General features: G+C 41.5%; 1 protein-coding gene across 1 annotated transcript in view; it reads right to left on the bottom strand.

Annotated features, from left to right (window-relative positions):
* LOC111217371 (FYVE, RhoGEF and PH domain-containing protein 3-like) overlaps window positions 1-20467 on the bottom strand; it is a 55599-nt gene that overhangs the window by 4805 nt on the left and 30327 nt on the right. Inside the window, exons 2-15 of the mRNA XM_022739204.1 lie at window positions 17842-18012; window positions 14887-15088; window positions 13926-14544; window positions 10439-10528; window positions 7993-8129; window positions 6856-7012; window positions 6542-6680; window positions 4440-4498; window positions 3714-3860; window positions 3504-3596; window positions 3328-3407; window positions 3119-3149; window positions 2116-2220; window positions 1571-1618 (exon numbers count right to left, since the gene is read on the bottom strand). Coding sequence (XP_022594925.1) covers window positions 1571-1618; window positions 2116-2220; window positions 3119-3149; window positions 3328-3407; window positions 3504-3596; window positions 3714-3860; window positions 4440-4498; window positions 6542-6680; window positions 6856-7012; window positions 7993-8129; window positions 10439-10528; window positions 13926-14544; window positions 14887-15088; window positions 17842-18012 — 2078 coding nt within the window. The remainder of the gene's footprint in view (window positions 1-1570; window positions 1619-2115; window positions 2221-3118; window positions 3150-3327; window positions 3408-3503; window positions 3597-3713; window positions 3861-4439; window positions 4499-6541; window positions 6681-6855; window positions 7013-7992; window positions 8130-10438; window positions 10529-13925; window positions 14545-14886; window positions 15089-17841; window positions 18013-20467) is intronic.

Raw genomic sequence — 20467 nt, 5'->3', positions numbered from 1 at the left:
GCCAAACAGCAAAGTTGCAGGAAATATGGTCACAATCACTGAGTTACAGCACTGAAAGTCATTTTATTTTAACACCCATGTTTCACACACATCTGTGTTTTCACTTCTCAGGACTGTGTGGGTGTGTGCAGACTGCACCTGACTGGCATCTTCTTCAGCCTCTTGTTAGTTTTCTCACACCTGTTAAGGCGGGAAATCCTACGTCTTGTCATGCTCATTTGTACATGGGGCAGGTAGAGGTGTTAGGATACAACAGAACAACAGACTATTCACCAGTACATTCAGTTCACAGGCCTACAGTGCTTACAGAACATGCTGTATATATCAACACACTTTAAACATCAAAGTCTCACAACATCATGTAAACGACTTTAGTTCTTTAGGGGATTTTGGACCACTGTTCCTGGAAGCTTTACATCGAATGAGACTCTCCTCTTCCCCTCTAAGATGCTCTGTATTACAAGCAGTGTGGGCTTGTAACATCATCAGTCTAACTGATTGTTGTTGTAGCAGGAAAAGCACAGGTAAAATACAATGGCTCAGTTCCATCAAGTGTCCCAGTAAGCCATGACGAAGAGGCAGCATGCATAATACCTGGGCACTGGAACTACGTAGCTCACCTGAACTGAATGCAGTCTTCTTTAATATTATCAGTTACAACTGTGCTTCATCTGCTACGACAAGCATAAATATCTCCTGTGAGAAAGGTCCATCAGCTGGTATTTATTAGCCATGACACCTTTACCTGCTACTGATGAACCTGCAATGATGCCTCTAACTCTATAAACACCCAGAAGCTGTTGTTTTCCCTCTGCGACACTGTAATTTACATTAAATGCAGTCTTCTGGTAATGAGGTCAGCTCAGAATATATTTTTGGTTATCAAAAGTTCAGCAGAAAATGAAGATGCAAATGAGCTGGTGATTATACACTAGAGTCCCTCTAAATAAGTCTAATGATCCAATTACATCACATTTAAAATTAAAAGATGGATTCACAGATTTTCCCTTCATTAAAAAAAAACATGAAATAATGAGCCTTAAGGGGAAAAACTGGACTGCCAACCAGACAAAACAGGCCACTGCCCCAGAGCTTCAGACCCTCAGGGGGCCTGAAGGCTTCAACTTCAATGTATGGCAATTTAGTTTGTAGTAATTTGATTAATTTTTCCAATTAGTTTGGTAATACTACACGCACAATAAAGGTGGCCTTAAGGTGACACCGGCATTATTACATTATTTTGAGGCCTCTTCTTATAGGGTTAAAATCTAGTTTTAAGAAGTTTGTTATTTCAGAGCATATTGCATTTACATGATGCATATTCCTGAATAAATTTGTGCTTAATCTCGTTACAAGATAATTTATAATAACTAACTTATATATACGCAATGCAGACGGTGGGAAAAACACAGAAGTCAGTACGAGTCCTCTCCTCATTATTGCCCTGGGGCCCCCTGTAGGGTTAATTAACCTCTGATATGAGATACTTAGAGACAGCGCTCACATGCTCACAGGTACCACTAGCATGCCAGGTGACAGTAAGTGTTATTTCTATGTAAAAGTATCTTACCCTTTCATGCAGTCTTTCACTATCCGAGTCCATGGATGTCCAGGGACCCTGAGGAGCAGAACCAGCACAGATTATATTCACTTGCTACTGCATGTCGAGCAATAGCAGCTTCCTCGTGCAGTCAGGTATATCTACCACTAGGTGTCATTGTGGACCTGCTGAGTCTCATCCTCTGGCTTGTGTCAAGTTAGGTTTGGCCAGGGTCCAGCGCTAGCCAGCCCAAAGTGGGTCAAAGCAGATCTATAAGAGTTTTGTATACACTTTGACTTGGGCTTTCCCTATTAGGTCATGAGAGAGTTCTGGGAGAAGAGACTCGCAGACGCTACGTGTGCGACTGTCAGGACGGAAAGAAAGAGCTTCTTTATGTGTGTGTTTTGTCTGTATGATACTGCCACATCCATAGATGGAGAGTTGTTCAAGCAGACAAAGACCAGACTATGACAAACCCGTTTGGGGTAACACTAGCCTCCCATGAGTCATTGCACAGGACGACCTACTGATTGACTGATCGATGAACTGATTGGCTGAGGGAGTGGGTGACTGACCGGTGACTCAGGGAGATGGTCATCCTCTCGAGAGAAGGAGCTGTTGAAAGCTTTGTTGAATGTTTCGCTGTTTTGTTTGTGCCTCTCGATAGTGGCCAGGATCACCTAAGAGTCGGGAGAGATTTAGAGGGGAAAGGAGGAGGATGCGGAGATCACGCAGGGGAAAGAGAGGGGGAAAACAAAGAGGAGAGATGGATTATTGATCAGATACATCTGCATTTGAATTGATTTACTCTTTCCGTGCCTGTCACAAGACCAAAGACACAGTAAACATCCTAAATTGCAGATTTAAAGCGTGACGTGAAAGTGTCTGATCTTAATGTCATATGAAGAGTGACTCAAGTGAAAAAGAAAAGATAAAAGGAGGTGGAAAGCCGCCTCTCCTTTCCACGCCTGAATGGAAAACAAAGCTAGCGTCTGTGGCAGGCTGTCTGGCCCGAGCACACACCAAATAAAGGACAAGAGCAATGACATCGCAGCTCCCAAAGCATCATGGTCCTACTGCTATGACCTTCATGCTAGAACCTTGCCCGACTAGCAGTGTGCAAAAACCCTTTTTCTCTTTAAAAAAAAAAAAAGAAAATCTTTTGAGTTTACATTCCACTGTCCGTCGGCTTTTCTGAATGCCCCCCTCCATTCATTTTAAGCCCAACTCTTATGCTTTACATACAGACTCAAAACACACAGAAAAGCTCCCAAGCCCCCCTCTGCAATATGCCCACCCTCTTTTCCAGCACGCGAGAATGTTTTAATCAGCTTTACTCTGCTATAATGGGCTAAATGAGCAATAATGAGGGGCTTTATTAGAGAATATATTCCCAAACACACCGAGTGAGTGTGGGGTGGAAATCTTTGCTAATTCCATTCTCGTAATAAAGCAGAACTACCAAAAGGCATAGCTCTATGTGAACAAGAGAGACAGCCTGTGTGTGGGTGCACTATATGTATATGTCAGCACGTGTGTGTGTGTGTGTGTGTGTGTGTGTGTGTGTGTGATCCTTGCCTGGATCCAGTCTTCCTTCTCCTCAGCTGTCCTGTAAAGCAAATAAAAGATCATGAGATTATTTTTGCCTTGACGAAAATGACTAAGTAACACAATGAAATGGCAGCAACTGTTCACATATTCATGTAAAATAGTGCAATAAGACAATAAAGCCACTCTGGAATCTGCATGTACGGAGCCCCCGCAGTGATGGATTCACATGTTTTTACCTGGCTTGCAGCTCCAGTGAACGCTGCTTGCCGATGATGGCGAACGTGTGAGGGAGGTTCTGCTTCACATTCTCCTGCACCTGAGGTTTAAGAAACAGACGAAATGAGATTGTCACACAAGTGGAATAAAAAAAAAAAAAGAAGGATGTCAAACAGGACGAGAAGCAGGACTGCACCTCCATGCCGGCAATGTCAATCCTCTCTCTGACGCTGAACTTCTGTCCCATCAGTCTGAGCTTAGGCACGCAGTATAGCACCATATTGTTGAACTAAATCAGAGACAAGAGATACAGCAGATGATGAACAGTGCTGATAATAAAGTGGTGAGACACAGACATCCTGTAGCAGTCTGGCGTTTCTCTAATTAAACACTTCAGTGCTCTCACCAAGTAGAGGTATCGGTCTTGTGCTGTTCCATTTTTGGCTGACATCTTCTTGATATGTCCTTCTTTGATGAGCTCGTTGGCTGGGTTAACTATGTCCTCTTCTCCCCCAAGCCGCTCATAAACCTCCAGCAGTTTGTTCATCTTCTCCTGAAAACATCGGGGCGACAGGAGGATGAAGAAAAGCAAAAGCAGAAAAGACGAGAAGACACTAGAAAGTGAGAAAACAGATGGAGCTGTAAAAGCCAAACGCCACCAGAGGGAGTTCTTTTGCCATCAGCTAGGGCTCTCATTCATTCATGGGTTTTCCAGTAAGGCAGAAAGAAAGTATTATATTTCTTTATTGATTCATAAACCATTTGTCTGCTTAAGTTGTTTCAAGGATGTGAGGAACAATATCATGGCCAGACAGAGGAAAGAGATGAGGAGGATGAGCGTTGAGTAAAGAAGATCGGCCAGGCTTCCGCAAGCTGTGAAACTTGAGGCAGGAAACAGCAACTTCCTGTCTGTGCGAATTCAATGTATTCACTCCCTCAGACAAACACTTGCAATGTTTCTGACTGACAGTACAGCATCAGCAACTCTTTGATTGGGTAACGCATAGCTGGTTTTTATATTGTTCAATGAGACAGTGAAAGAGTTTAGAAAGAGATGACAACAACGATAACAACGACAACAACAACAACAAATAACAAACAGAGTGAAATGTGGTGTTGAGCAAAGTCTTACCATTTTCCTGATTGCTGCATTGGAGTGGTTAGCTGCAGTAGAGATAAGCTCCAGTGCCTCTGTAATACATGTACAAATGGAAGCAGGTTATCATAGTATCATATCAAGTAGAAAAACTACAAAAAAATGGCCTTCAGATAATCAGAGTCTCAAACTATAGACTCTCATTTACCCACACAAACACACACATACGTTATATGTCTGTTGCTCACAGGAAAATAATAATTATGTTGCACATATTTAACAAGATCAAACACTAAACACGAGCACTGTTAATGTTAAAAGCACTGTGTGCATTAGGAAGGCTTTTAGCCGGCAGAGAGCACCTGAATCGGTCACCTCAATCATGACCTACATAAACAGAAGAGACACCACAGCTGGGGGAAAATGAGGCCAAAGCAGCTGAGATAAACTGATGAGAAAACCTCTTTCCCGTGGACTCCAGACAACACAGAGGAGGGAAGTTAAAGCTCAGGTAAATGGACACAGGGATATGCGAGGCCCTCGGATCATGTCAAATTGAATTTGCGGGCATAGAGAGTCATCTATTGACATGAAGTGTGTAGTCTGTAATGTGCAACAACAGGCACTGGAGCTGCTGAATGTCCTGCCTTCATCTCCATGATAGATTAAATTAAGCAGTTACCCAAATGAGGGCATTACTGAGGCTTGGGTATTTGTTTCCACACAACATAAGAACTGTTTATCTTAAAGAGAGACTTGTAATTTTAATTATTTATTTGTACTGTACACGTAATCTCATAGGTTCTTGCTGGTGTATTGTGTTTATAAAGGGGATTTTTCCAACAATAACACGTGGTCTCAGGCTTTCGGAGTCCACTGCATTATATACAGTATATATTAATAATAATATGAGTCTCCAAGTTCAGTTGAGATGAATTCTGTGGGCCCTGCTCACCCGTGACGGAAGAGCCAACTCTGTTGACCCCCGCCGACCCACCATGTTGTTACATACTACATTGCCAAGCCTCCACACAACTGTTAGCCTCCACCCGGCCACTTCCCTGCACATGGTATTCTCTAAATATTCTGACAGATATTAAGCAAACCCTTTAAAGCATTAAGAGCTGATAAGAGTTTCAGGGAAGTCAGTGTCTAGAATCTAATCTAATCTGGAACAAATGATGTATTACATTTCTCTGTATTGCTTTTAGCTATGTAATGTAGTACTACACAAAACCAAAAATGTGACGATATCACAGTATCATGAAGGGAAATCTCAATAACTGGCTCCTAAACAAGGTCTGAGCTGAGGAAAGAAGAAGTGGAGCAGCAACGAGTCAGACGGTTAGTGTTCTCAAACAAGCTGTGTTCACATACAACGCAGTGAATTTTTGGCTCCCTCTGACCGCCAGGCTGGTTTTGCAGTTGGTGGGAGAAAGTGGTCGTTTGCTGTGAGAACAGAGACCAACTCTGTGCTTAACAACTCAGACAATCGGATCTCAAAGCCGACCAGTTACCACAACACACTCAGCTTTCTACTCTTACTCCTCCAGGCCTCGTACAGTCACAGAGTCACATAACACAAATGTTCACTTGTGCATTATCAACTCGAGTGGACGTGTCTTTGCTTCATCCCTGCTTTTTGGAATGTGGATCTGCAGTGGTTCGCCTGCTTTCAGGTCTTTTCCACTGACCTCTTTGTGTTCATGCCACTTCTAATTATCGTACAGGTTTTAGCAACAGAATGGCAGCACTTACATTAGCTATGGAAATTTAGCCCAACCAAGTAGTTCTTTCTCTTAATGAGAGCACTGTCATCTAGATGTCTTCTTTATATGTCTATTTATTTTAATGTAGATAATGATCAAATTGTAAAATTGTATTCCTCCTGTAGTGATGTATTCTTTTATTTACATTTTACATCATCTATAAGGAAAACTTTGGTTTTAAAGATTAAAAGGATGAAACATAAGGACACTGACACACCAGTGACACCATGATGTATGTGCCACATGACATAATAAAAACAATTACAGGTAATTACATATTCCTCCTGCAAAAGGGAAGTACAGATAAAAGAGTAAGAACCAGAGCACAGTGTGTCTGTTACAGTAAAAAAAGTAGGTCAAGTATCTCACTCTCTGTGTCTTTTCGGTCAAGAGCGTCGTCAGGCAGCTTCTTCAGGTAGTCTTTGAGCAACAGCTCGTAGCGAGGAATCCGTTGGACTGGCTCCAGCATGTGGTGCTGCAATGTCAGGTTCCCACACACATCCTGTTTCTGATGTTTCAAACACAAAAACAAATATTTGAATTGATTAATGGCAAGAAAACAGTTGTTTTATGGGGAAACATGATTAAATTGCAACTAAATCAGGATCTAAATAAAGAAAACACACAATCATAATATACATGTGACCAGATTTTTATCTCCAGCGCATCCGGTTGAGCAGTACCTGTATATTCTGGACGACACTCTTGAACTGCGATGACCGCTGTGTCCAGGTGTTGACCAGGTCCATGGCTCGGTCAAAGTTCTTTACATATTCTCCATACATCTTCATGAACGGAGCCAGTTTCTGGAGGATGTCTCCGATGCGAGGATTGGAGTCCCTACAGCGAGCACAAACAAACACAACAACAAGTTTGTCACTGTTTTTTATTTAGTATCGCGAGAAGAAGCAGAAGCATTTTTTGAATTTCTATGACATTCAGTGACAAGTTTTTCTTGATATCTAAATCAACCTTTCCCTGTAAATGAAGTAACCTGTTTATGTAAAAATAAAAAATAAAAATCCCAATAAAAAAATCCCCAAAGCCTGCTGGGAGATTAGATCTCCTCACAGTTTCCTGCTTCAGAAAGTGAGGTTTGCAATTAAAGCATTTGTTTCTTGCTCATTAAGAATGTCTCATAATGGTAGTGATATAACCTGTGTTGGATTTAAAATGTAAATCTGTGTTTGTGAAAAGTTAGTAGAAAAGATGCGACTGAATCAGCTGAACCTTCTTTTCACAAACACAGATTTACATTTCAAATCCAACACAGGTTATATCACTACCATTATGAGACATTCTTAATGAGCAAGAAACAAATGCGGGCTCGTAAAAGATAAGACTCATCCCATGAACATTAGTGGGGGATTTCACAAATGAATCCTTCTTATGAACCTTCTTCCCCAGGTGCACTTTTCTGACTTGTTGTGTAGATGCAACACTTTTCAAGTCTTTCTATCTGAGCCAATAAATTTTAATGAGTTCCAGAAAATATTGTGACAGGTGATTCCCCTAAACACTGCTCTCTAGAGGAGTCATTATCTACAAAGGATGGTTGATGTTGGCACAGTCACACACACCGGAGGTTAATTTCCTACTTATTGAGAAAAAGACAAAATGACCTCAATCTGCAACTCTGACACACTGACAGCACTGTAAAACCTGACAATAACACCCCCCGCTGCCGCCCAGCTGTCTGAGAGTTTCAGCCAACACCAACGGCCTAACTGACCACTACCGAGCCAAACCGTCTCTAGAATAACATCACACACTGATGCCTCAGGAAAGCCGCTGAACTGCCGGGTGTTTATCCCCCTTACCATTCTCCAGTAATGCGTGTCTTGAGCTCAGGGAGCAGGAACTTGTCATGGAAGCAGTAGATAGAGGAGATGTTGGAGAAGATCCCTGTAATGACATCCTGAGGGATTCCAGCCTCTGTGAGCTTAGTGCAAAATACCTGCAGAGAAAGAAAAAAACATTTGTACACAAGAATTAGTGTAACTATTTCCAAACACCGTGAATCTGGCTCCTATTCATGGAGCAGATATGTAAACGGAGACGTGATGTTGTTTATTCACACAAACTATTTTCTCCAGCTTTGGCCTCTAAAGTGTGACCAGATGCTAGATAGGAGTCAACTAAAACCTTACCACTCATGCTGTTCTGGGACACTCCTACACACTAGATAAACTATTAAATATAAACTAAATATAAATGCGTTACTTGGAGTTTAGTTTGAATTGTAAAGCAACTGCTCGACAATTTTCACTGGTATTTTAAAAATAATTTCATGACCGGAAACAAACCGCTAATTATGACGATTATTTTCACCGCCAGTTTTTTCTTTAGTTCAATTTTTTGTCTATAAAATGTCATCAAATTATAGAAAATTGCCTCAATTACTCAGAGCTAAATGTGATGTTTTCCACTCTCCCAAAAACTTCCAACAGTTGAAAACCCAAAGGTTTTCAACATGCAAATCATAGAAAATCATCACATTTGAGCAAATGTTTAAAGGTTACTTAAGGGTGCACTCCGCTGATTTCACATGTCAAAAGCAGTCTGTTAGTGTACAGCTGAATTCATGCTAAACACTTGTATAATATCCTCTATCCACGATTTTTGTCGAGCCTGAGAAAATAACCCTGATGATGAAACTGGAGTTGTGGGTCTCAAAAGAGGTTTATGTTTAACAGGCAAGGGGCGGGGTCTAATGAAAGATTGTGGGCATTGCATTAAGAGAAATATAGGATCCAGCGTTTGTGGAGCTGCGACACCAGGAACTAAAACTCCGGATATCTTCAACCACCATCACCTCCATCACCTTATGCTTCCCTTCCAGTCACAACAACGGATGGGCACTTGTTTCCACAGTGTGAAAGTGGAGTGTCAAAAACAGGAAGTTAACTGTGAGGGTTCTCTGCCCTCAGTAGTAACTAAACCAAGACTGTTCTGTGATAGGGCAGCCGCGCATCTCCTCCACCACATGAGCTGAGCAAAGAGGAAGAAGAGTCAACCACTCTGGGACTAAAGTCACATCAAAAACAGGCAGAAACAGGCAGAAACAAAAAAAAAAAAACAAACAACTATAACCCCTTTACAAAATCAGGAACGATCAGACGAAGGACGAACAGGACGAGGTCACGACTCTTGGGTGTGATGAAGGGAGTTCTACAGGAGACCGCATTTGAATTTAGAGCTGAAACAGTTGATTTATCATTGGATTAATCAGTTCCTCAATAGGCTGAAAATTCACTTCTTCCAACTTCTTAAATGTGAATATTTACTGCTCTTCTTTGTTTTCAGTGACAGAAAACTGAATGTGTTTGGGTTTTGGACTACAGCTAAGACCGAACAAGGAATTTGAATGTCAACTTGCATTATGGGAAATTGCCACAATCATTATCAGCTATCGCCTGACATTTTATGGAGGAAATAACGAATTGATTGATCAAGAAAATAATCTTGTAAATCAGAGTCTTGAGAAACGTTTACTTTAGAGCTAATCTGCTCCAAAACACCTCAACTCTGCATAAACTGGAGGCTACACCAGGTTAGCTAAACTATCTTGAATATCACCACAATTTGATCTGACATCCTTTTGCCAGGATTGAAATAAAAAAGTATTTTAAAGCATATTATTAAGTTCTGTGTTGTTAATAGCATTATCTTTAATGCATGGTGCAGATTTTTATTCATGTGTGTATTTTAAGTGTTAAAAAAGCTGACTTCCTCTAGATGGCTAAAGCTGGGCGGCATCATCAAGCTTTCTAATTATAAACCCAGCTAAGAGTCAGGAAACACACATCTTTAATCCACAGGATTTACACACATATAGTTGTAGAGCATTGTAAGGCAATGACAGTGCAACACACTCACCAATACAAGCATGTGCCCATTTAAAGACACCCACAGTTAGTGCACATGCTCAGGTTCGTACTGCACATATTTAAATATAAACCACACACACACACACACACACACACACACACACACATACACACACACATACACACAATTTCTCACATGATCGTGCTTACACTGCTTTGAGTAATCCAGTCAACAGAGGAAGGGTTGTTGTCCAGTGGATCACAGTGCCGGTTTTAATCCAGCTCAGCCCTGATCTCAATCACCACTGACTCACTGGCCAGAGAGCACTGGCTCACTGAGGAGGTTGAAATTTGGGCCAGACGCATCCAAACACGACCGTCACACAACGCAAAGCCACAAATGGAGAAGGGGCTGAAAACAGAGGCACAGTGTTACCTGGTCGAGGAGGTTGAGTCTCTTGACGTAGGCCTCTTCAGTGTGGAGAAGCTCTTTGGCGATGTTCAGGAGCTTCTGAGCTTCGGAGCACTGAGGGGAACAGACAAACACCGAGGATTATGTCTGAGACAGCAAACAAAGAGAAGATAAACGTTTTCTCTGATGGCATCTTTGGTTTTTTAAAATTTAAAGAACGGTCCGCCGTCGTGGAATTTTAAACAAACTCCACATCAGCACATTATTCATCACAGTCAACCAAAACATACAGTACGCTGCAAAATCTCCCCTCCTTCACCTTTATACTACTTGTAACAGTGTGTTTTTAAAATTAAATTATTTAGGTTGCTTTTACCAAGATTTTGAAAACGTTGACATAATACACTGTTATAGGTTTTTGTTATGCCATGAATTTATAGAACAAACAAAATGTTTACTATTAAAGGCATCGCTGGCGTTTTAAGGGCTGATTCTTGCCAGTGAAAATATTTTTCTTCAGCTGTGCGGCCTCTTTGTTGTGTCCCATTTATAGCTGCTGTCCCAAATCCATGTATCTTCAGCAGAGCAAAGCATCACTTGCTATGACATTTGCTTCCTTATTAACTCAATAATTTTGATACAATGGAGGTCACAATGTGCCTTCAAACTGGGAAACTGAGGTTCACTTTGAACTGATGCCTGAAAAATAAAGTAGAATCTGGTTTCCCTTCAGTGAATCTCTGGAGGGACAAAAAATCTTTTTCAGCAGCTTCTTTTATTCTGAGCAGCAGCAACTTCTGCAAAAAAGAGATATTACTATCATTATTTCATTTAACATATTTATTCTTCCCTGTTGATATTTTTTTTAGTTATATTTATTTGTTGTCTTGACCCTTGGCTTTATGTTGAACCTATATATCTATTTGTATATTTGCAACACAAATATTCAGTGATTTCTGACATAGAGAAGCAGCAATAGAAATTATAACATTAGAAAAGTTTCACCCAGAGTTCAAAAGTTTTTGTCCATCAACTAATCAACTCAGCACTATGTTCATTTTTTTCATTTTAATTTTAAATTGTTTTTCTGTACAATGAATTGAGTTTAAGCTGTTGTATTTTTACTGATCCAGTACGATCAATCACATTGATAGGAAGGTGCATAATGGAGGCAATATTAGAAAACGTGATCACTTATTGAAACCATGCTTTTCTTATGCTAGTAAAGGGCAGTTATTATAGATTTGTGTGTAACACAAACAAAAAAATGTTTTATTCAAATGCCCATTATTATTAAACCAAACAAGGATAAAACCTGCAAAATGTTAATGACCATTTCTCAGTACTTTCCAACTTCCCAACCCTGTCTGTGGCTCTCAGCCTCCAGCCCACTGGCTCCTACTAAAGATGTCAATCTTTAAAAAAGGGGCTCACTAATATACAGTTCCATGTTTTAAAAAGGCTAAACAGGTGGACACTTTGTATTGTTTTTAGGAAACGTTACTAACAGGGGTAAAAAGGAAATTTATTATGGAAATTCTGCTGCTCCGGTACTTCCCTCAGGAGGATGGTGTATGTGGGAACTACAGTGCCCGTGTTCATATCAATATAGGAACACATCATCCAGTGTAATGGTGTGGCTCACTGATGTGTTTTTAATAGTTTCTGTGACAACAATGGAGGTAGACAGTATAGAGGAAGAAGCTGTATCAGGCTTTGGCAACAGACGACAGTTGTTAGGAGGATCAACTCATTATTAGTGTTTTTTCATGGGATTTGTTGACTATACAGAAAAATCTGAATTATAAGCAGACTTGTTATTTAATGCGTATGCTTGAGGCAACAGTCACACGCACAGCCGTTTACTGTGAGCTGACATTCACATAGCTCTATTTTAGTCAGTGGTTTATTTCAGCAGTGGTAACCTATGAAACTGGTGTACATTATAAAGCCGACGCGATGAAACTGAAGAGCTGTGTCAGTTTCTCTCATTATGACTTGTTGAAGCTGAGATGACAAAAGATTGTATGATTTAGTAGAAAAATTATGCTGCAGACAAAGTTCATCTCAGTGACACAGCGCTCACATCAGAGTCATGAAACACCGCGCCTATTGCGACAATGTGGGTTTCACAACAGCCGTCTCCCACATAAACACACATGCAACTCACCCTTGTACTGTTGTACACACAGCACAGATGAGAGGGTGGGCTTTTACAACACAGAATGTGAACTGTATCAAACAGTAACATTAGCAGCTAATACTATGCAAACAAAAGGGAAACTCAACTTTTTCATTGTTTGCAAAGAGGATGGTACAAAGTCATCAAAAGTTTTTTCTTTAGTGTCTTATCCTCTTGCAACGCACATCACTGAAAACCCACATCCTCTGTGACAACGTTGTGATTATAAAGCCAACAACATGTTGGGTGTAGTGTCAGAGAAACTCATGAAGCCACAAACACAGAAAGACAAGAACAAGCACAGGCGCACACACACACACACACACACACACACACACACACACACACACACACACACACACACACACACACACACACACACACACACACACACACACAACACACACGCCCTTCCCCTGCAGAGCAGGGTTGGGATCAGGAAGCACTGGAGAGCAGAGATACCTTTCCCCAAAAGACCGTGGGTGTGGGCGGTCAGCAGAGGCCGCATGTTTTTGTGTATTCATCTGACACTCATGTGAGTTCGGGGTGTGTTGTGCGGCATGAAAAGAGACTTAGAAAGACAATGCTACATTTTTCTGTTTGTCTGAGCTTTTGTCTTTTCTCATTTGACACTGTCTCATCTTTCTGTCATTACTTCCTGAATCTCTTCTCCTTTGGTATGCCAGGATATTTTTAGACTTTACCCTGATGCCTGTACATCAGAAACCGTAAAGAAAGCAGTGGTGGCATACTGTATATAGGCCACCGCCAGGAAGAGTGTGTGTGCTGTTTGAGGTATCAGTGTTATTTACAATCAATAGTCAAACTGAAGGACAAGAGAAAACTGAAACTTCTGTGTGGAGGCTCTTTCATCCAGCAGCCATCACAAGCTCCTGTTACAGCTTTTGGGCAGGTCTTCATCCTTTTATGTAGCGGCAGAGCTGCTTTCAGAGTCAAGTCGGCCACTGGTGAGCGGCAAAGTGAGGCTGCTGCAGTGTCTAACGTTTCATGCAGAAGTATTCTTTGAAACTGTTCACCCAGGCTGAGATAATAATAGATACAAGCTACTTTTTCCACTACATGAAAGGCAGTCTGACTGTCTGAGATGAGGCTTTTAAACCTGCAGGATGAGCTCAATTCAAAAATGCTATGTTAAAAGTTCCTGAAAATTATGATGCAACATTAAATATAAATTAAAAAGGGGATAGAGGGAACTAGCAGACACTAATTACCACCTTGGAGGTGAGGGGGGGTTATTCAGACTTTAAATTATGGTTGTTCAGGTTTCTGGTTATGACTTAATGAGGCTTAAGCATGCGAGGTACTCACTTTGTACGCCTCTGAAGATGTATCTGTCAGATACCCAGTCTGTGTGTCTGTCAGAGAGTGCATCTCCCCACTGCTCCCCTCATCCAAGTCACTGTCCTCATCCTGCGTTGAGTCTCGCTTGTTGCCCAGGGTGACACAGCAGGACACACTCTCCGTTTCAGTGACACTGTCGTAATGGTCTTCCTCATCAATGGCGTCCTCGTTGGGAAACACTTCCCCTTCTGCGGCGCACGACGGGCTGTCGATGCCACTGTCCCGGTTGGGAATCTTCCCGTTCTGCTCCGAGGAGTCCGGATTGTCCAGGAGCTCGTGGGAGGAGCCTTCCTCCCGCTCCACATCGTCAAGGCAACCAATGCTGTGTGTGATGTCGTCCTCCGCCTGCAAATCGTCCAGCGTGGCGTCATCTGAGCCGTCGATGTGCATGGAAGCCAGACAGGAAAGGTCAGAGACCTCATCAGTCCGTTCGGAGGTGCCAAGTGCAAGTTTGTCTACAGGGGAGGAGTCTCCTGCAACCTTCCCCGTGGTGTCCTGGCCGCAGGAGGAGTTGATGTCAGACGCAGTGTCCATTCTCAGACACAGGTGCAGCTGGGACCGTGGGAGCACCCCCAGGATGGGGACCCTAGGAAAATAAAAGACACAGTCACACCTTCTCAAAGGAAAATGAAGAATCAATGCACTGTACTGTGTTTCCCACCGGAAAAATAATGAGAAGATAAATGCTTTTTAAGGTTTTCTTACATTTTATCCTTAAGAAATAAAATTCAACCAGTCCATGTGAGAAACAGGCACAAGTTGACAAAATGAAACTTGTACACACACACACACACACACACACACACACACACACACACACACACACACACACACACACACACAAACGCACGCATACAGAGCAAACAATCTATCTGACAAACTAGCCAAGAAAGATTTCTCATAAAAGTTCCTCCAGATGATGCCTTACTTTGAATTCTCAAACCTCTCGATGAGCAGCCCCACCTTCTGGGCCTCTCTCTGTTGCTGTGCTCCCGGGCCAGGAGGGGTTAGATTGGGCTTTGGTTTAGGTGGTGGAGGGGGTGCCGGCAAAGGCCTGCAGGGCGCTGGGGGGATCCTCTTGGGTTTCTTGTCTTGCCCAAGGGCGAGCAGGTGCGAAGGTTTAGGGGGCACTACAGATGCAGAAGTCCAGACAAGGCAAGAAGAGCAGAGCAAGAGAGATGCATGAGGCTGCGGACATTTGCATAACCATCAGGTAACACGAATAAATCCGAGTGAGAAAACCTCCATGGCTGAGTCCACGAGTTAAGCCTGCTTGTTTCCTCGCAAATCCTCAAGACAAAACCCCAAACAGAAAAAAAATACAGTTTAAGAAAGAAACGTATAGTAGCGGTGCAGAGCGAGACCAGCTCTGAGCCTCAGCTCTCTGCCGACTTCCTTATTTCTGAACAGGATGCTGAGAACTTTGCGTAAAGCCACCACAGCTCCAGTTAGATTAAAAGAAAGCACAGACAGAGAAGTGACAGAGCTGTCTTCAAAATGCACAGTGCATTCATTCGTGCCTGCAGTCTACGGACAATTTCACCGTCGAGTCTGTACATTTGCATTTTTGGAAACCTTAATGTCTCAAACCAGGAAATGTGATGAAATGTTACACTTGTTAATTTGAGCACTTCCTCTGTGTCTGTGTGTGTCGCTGTCAGATAACACAGAAGAGGTTGAATAGACTTTACAACAATGTAGTGATAAACCATGGAAAAGACAGGACTGTTTCAACTGTTTCATTTCTAAATTTAGCTTTGTTTTCTAAACCTAGTTACCTACCTTTCATCAGTCATTTGGAGACTTTTTTTAATGATGGACATACAGAATACTGCTGTATCAATCAGAGTATTAATATTAATAAATGTTTGGATAATAATTCTGACTTTCTACCTGCGAATACACTGAGAAATACTGAACAGAAAACGGGACAAATAAGAAACAACAATCATTTAAAATTTCAAAATGTAATACACAACTGTTATCTCAAATTATAATAGACTAGAATGACATCTTTGAATATCTTAATCTGTATCTATTTAACAATTATATGAAATGATTAAAGAAAGTCAGTGGAGACACATATTTCTATTTTTACTTAGTAAATGATCTGAAAGATGACTTGATTATCAATGACAATGATTTTGTGTAGCACTATGTGTAGCATTATTAGAAATGAGAGCAGGAGTAGCTGAACAAAGCCTCAGTTTGTTCAGCTGAAGTGTCTAAAGTGAAAGAACTGTGGCGTGATTACACTCTTTGCCATATAATTTTGCACAGTTACATGCTTCACCATTTTCTGACCATAAGGTTTTTGTTTTTTTCCAGAAGCCTTTTTGAGGGACTCAGGAACTCCCATTACAAAACCTGAATTTGGACCAGAGGGAACTTTTTAGTTCCAATTTTAGTTCCTACCTCCCAAAACTTCCTGCTCCCGGGTTATTACTTCCCTGCCAGTGTTCGGAGAACCGCTCTCTCAGGATAAACTGTGAGTGGAATAAAAACGCTTCGAGAGAGGAAGTTCATCCTGTCAGGTGGAAAATACTGTACGTATTTAAATGCACTGCCAGTGTTAGAACTGTGGTTAGAACAAGCTACTTCATTCTGCTCAGTAGAAAAAGACATGATATAATATGTTCCCTTGTCTTTGAGCACATTAATATTACCAGTAGTTCATTTTGATAAAGGTATTTTCTACTCACGATGACGAAATGACCTACTTTCATTTTCATTTTTACAACCCTATAAATATTACTGGTAATTCATTGATAGAGTTTTAGATATGACTTTTATTCCAGTGGTAATTCTGTACATCCTGTACGGACATTGGAACTGTGTGGATGCAGAACTGCTGACAAATCAAAGGAAAACACCTGAATCAACAGGTAGAGAAACACAATGAATGCAGAAGCTTGAGGGGTCACTGACTGGCCTCATTAACATGACGATTTTGTGAATCATGTTTTATTGCTACAGCTGAAATGGATTGGTTGATTAACTGTCAGTCACTTTGATAACTGGCTAACTGTTGCAGTCACAGTTCCTCCATTTTGATTCGCTGCTTTTCTCAGTTTGACATATAGTATATATCACTGTACATTGAATGTCTTTGGGTTTTGGACTGTTGGTCAAACAAAACTAGCACAATGAATGAATGAATGAATAAATGAATATGTCACATTGGGGCCTGGGGGAATTTTTATAGGCATTTTATGGCCAAAACAATAATCAGGAAAATAATTGGAAGATAAATCGATTCTGAAAATAATCGTTAGTTGCAGCTGTTTATGGCTTTCGCACAAAACAACAGGAGGTTTTTTGAATTCTACCATCACAATCAAAAGACAAAATGAGGGAACATCTTGAATACTTCCCTAGAACGTTTGATTTGTTGATTTTTCCTTTATTTGTGACCCATCTGTTTGTATTAAAATGATTACTATGATCAAATAAGCATCACTGACAACTCTGACAATATATAGTAGAATAATAAAGATGATTTGGATCATTCTTGTAACATTTCTCCAGAAACCTTTCAACAGTTGTGAGCCTCTTAAATATTGGGGACAGGTCTACGGTGTGATGTATGTTTCTCAGTAATTCCCTAAATGTAACACGTTTTGTGTTTTTTTTTTTATATTTAGCATTCTTCAAATCAAATGATTCCCAAACACAAACACTTGCCGCTCCTGCAGAGGTGACCTACTGAGCTGTGTGAGTGACAGAGTGAGGCCAGACAGCTGACATGCACCATGTGTTGTCAGACCAGAATAAATGACAGCTCAATAGCAGGGGTCTGATCTTGCTGCACCTTTCAATTATAAAGACAGCCCCAATGTCAAAAGTGGGCTTAAAGGGGCCTCGATGTGTCGCAGCGTTTTACCTTGAGGTTTCTGTGCGGTCGGCGGTCTGGGTGAGGTGGAGGGCTGGGGCCGGGGTTTGATGGCAGGCCTGTCGTGACATTGTTTGGGGGTCGGACCTTTCTTTGCCAGCCGTGGAGAGCACAGATAGTCCACTGAGCCACACTGGTACTGCAGAGAGGAGGCAGGGAGGTCTACAGAGAAGAGACGAGAAAGACAATATCAGCTATTGATCGATATAATGAGATGACACTAGACACACGTGCACATCCCCAGTGCAATCGTGTTACAGCGATGCAGCGGTGTGCAGTACTGTAGGTGGATGACCTTGAGCTCAGGATGGTGCCCTCAGACAGAGCGCAGGGGGACCAGAGAGGAGAGAGGAGAACCTCTGCAGCATCGATCCTGACACCAGGCCTGAGGCAGCAGACACAGAGCTGCGGAGGCTGCATATTGGTTTCTCTCACGCTCTCTGATAGGCCCGTATCTGACCGACTACAGCTAATCTTCTGTGGACACTGCCTGTAAATAGGTTGTTTGTGTGTGTGTGTGTGTGTGTGTGTGTGTGTGTGTGTGTGTGTGTGTGTGTGAGCGTGAGAGAAAAAGCAGCTAAATAATGGAGACCTGTGTGAGCGCCACATCAAAGACACGTTTCCATTGCCCCGTGATGGACAACAAAGAGCTCTGGTTCAGACTGTACCCCTTTGGTCTGATCAGTCTGGCCTTGTCTTTTGAAGAAACTGGACTGAATTTCCTTTCATTGGTTTTTATTGATTTACACATTATGTAAAGAGGCGGTTTGAAGTATAAGGCTATATTTTAAGTTTTACAAAATGACCAAAACAAACCCTGAGTGCTAAGCTCCTGTGCTCCTACAAAAGATGTAAATCTTTAAAAAAAAAAACTGGTTACAAATATCTGCTTTTATTATTAAAGAAGGATAAAGTTTAGTTGAAGTGTACTCAGGGCTGACAAACGTTACTCAAACTATCGCACAACAAGTTAATGGCTAAATCGGCAGTTCTTGTTTTGGTCTTTTGTTTTGCGATTTGCTGAAAAAAAGAAAAACAAAGATTATTACCAGACTCATGCTTTATGCTGATTTGCAGATATACAGAGTTTTATGTTCTCGGGCCCTGATGTTGTGATGATGATGTCTTAATTCTTCCTGTGACAAAACACACCTCAGAATATTGCACTGTTGCAGGAAGTGTTGAAGAAAGTGGTGAGAAAACAGAAACAAGGTGCTGACTATGCAGTAAAATTCATTTAAGTAATTAAAAAAAAATTAAGAAAAGAAAAATGAAATCAAATTTGCACCTGGATTTTTTTTTTTTAATCTAATTTAAAATAAAGAACGATAAATGATGCACACAGCACTCCGGACACACAGAGAGAAAATCCAGGATAGAAGTTACGATGTACATCTGGCTGTGGTCTTACTGTCATTTGTGTTTTTGAATTTCATTCAAGAGAAAAGAAATCTGGGATCTGCAACAATCACAATACTTGTGTGTGTGTGTGTGCGTGTGTGTGTGTGTCTGTTTGTTTGTGTGTACTGTATGTGCTCTGACCACCTTCTGTGTTTTTGGCTTTGCTGTTATCTGATGTGTCCGTCCATTACCACAGAGTGACGTCCCTCAGTAGATTATGATAACAGCCATGCAAACTACAGCCACACATCTCCGTTCCTTTGGGCTCATGGATTTGATCTAGTCAGCCCAACTATTTCTCAACTGGATTACAGCACGAAATTGCACCGAGCCCCCACAAGAGCCCTGGCACATCTAATTTGGTGTTTTTAAGCTGTGCTCCAGGCGGTGGAAGGGGAGAATTCAGTCTGTAATGAGTCCTGTTACGCTGTCTGCCCCATGTGGCACACTGCAGGCTTTCCCACCATCTCTGCACCACAACAGAATAAGAGCAGGCAGGGGGAAAAGATGAGGCTTGCAAACATCTCCCTCAACTCTAAAGAATACAGAGATTGAAAAATGTGAAACTGTGTTTTCTCCACAGAGAGTCACAGATCCTATAGTAAGTAAGTTTTATGTTCTTTTGGACTGACTATCCTTGAATTTGGTCCCTAGCAACATAAATATTGTGAACCTCTTGCTGTGGTTTCTGCTAATACCGTCTCTAAATCAGCGATGACTCGTGGGTTGAGTCACAGGAAAACGTTGACCTGTGATCAAGTGAACAAGCAGGTCCTTCAGCCAAACGACTGCCTGGTGAAGAACTCTTTGACCCTAGACTGGCTGGGGTCGTTCCTGGGAAAAACAAACAGCAGTGAAAGACGGACACATAGGGGCCGGTACCTATGGAAACTCAGCGCAGCCATGGTTACCTGAGAGCAAAACCTGGCCCTCATATCAAACTGCCCAAAACCAAACAGGAACTTGACGACACAGCAGAGCCAGAAGAGCTGACACACACGCTTTCTCTTAATTAAAATCTCACAAACCGAGGATAAAATGACACGACGCGTCAACTTTCAACAGCACCCAAGGAATACACAGTGAGTACATAAGCAAGTAAATAACTTATTATATCATATCACAGTGATTTCAAGCTGTTGCAAAAGACTGTTAATAAAGCTTACAATAATTCAGAATAGAAAAGAAATACATAATTAGTCAGTATTAGAGAGTA

Source organism: Seriola dumerili, unplaced genomic scaffold, assembly GCF_002260705.1.
Source record: "Seriola dumerili isolate Sdu_G_001 unplaced genomic scaffold, Sdu_1.0 BDQW01000043.1, whole genome shotgun sequence".
Taxonomy (NCBI): Eukaryota; Metazoa; Chordata; class Actinopteri; order Carangiformes; family Carangidae; genus Seriola; species Seriola dumerili.
Note: the sequence above shows the minus strand (reverse complement) of the source record. Positions and strands in the feature narration are given on the sequence as shown.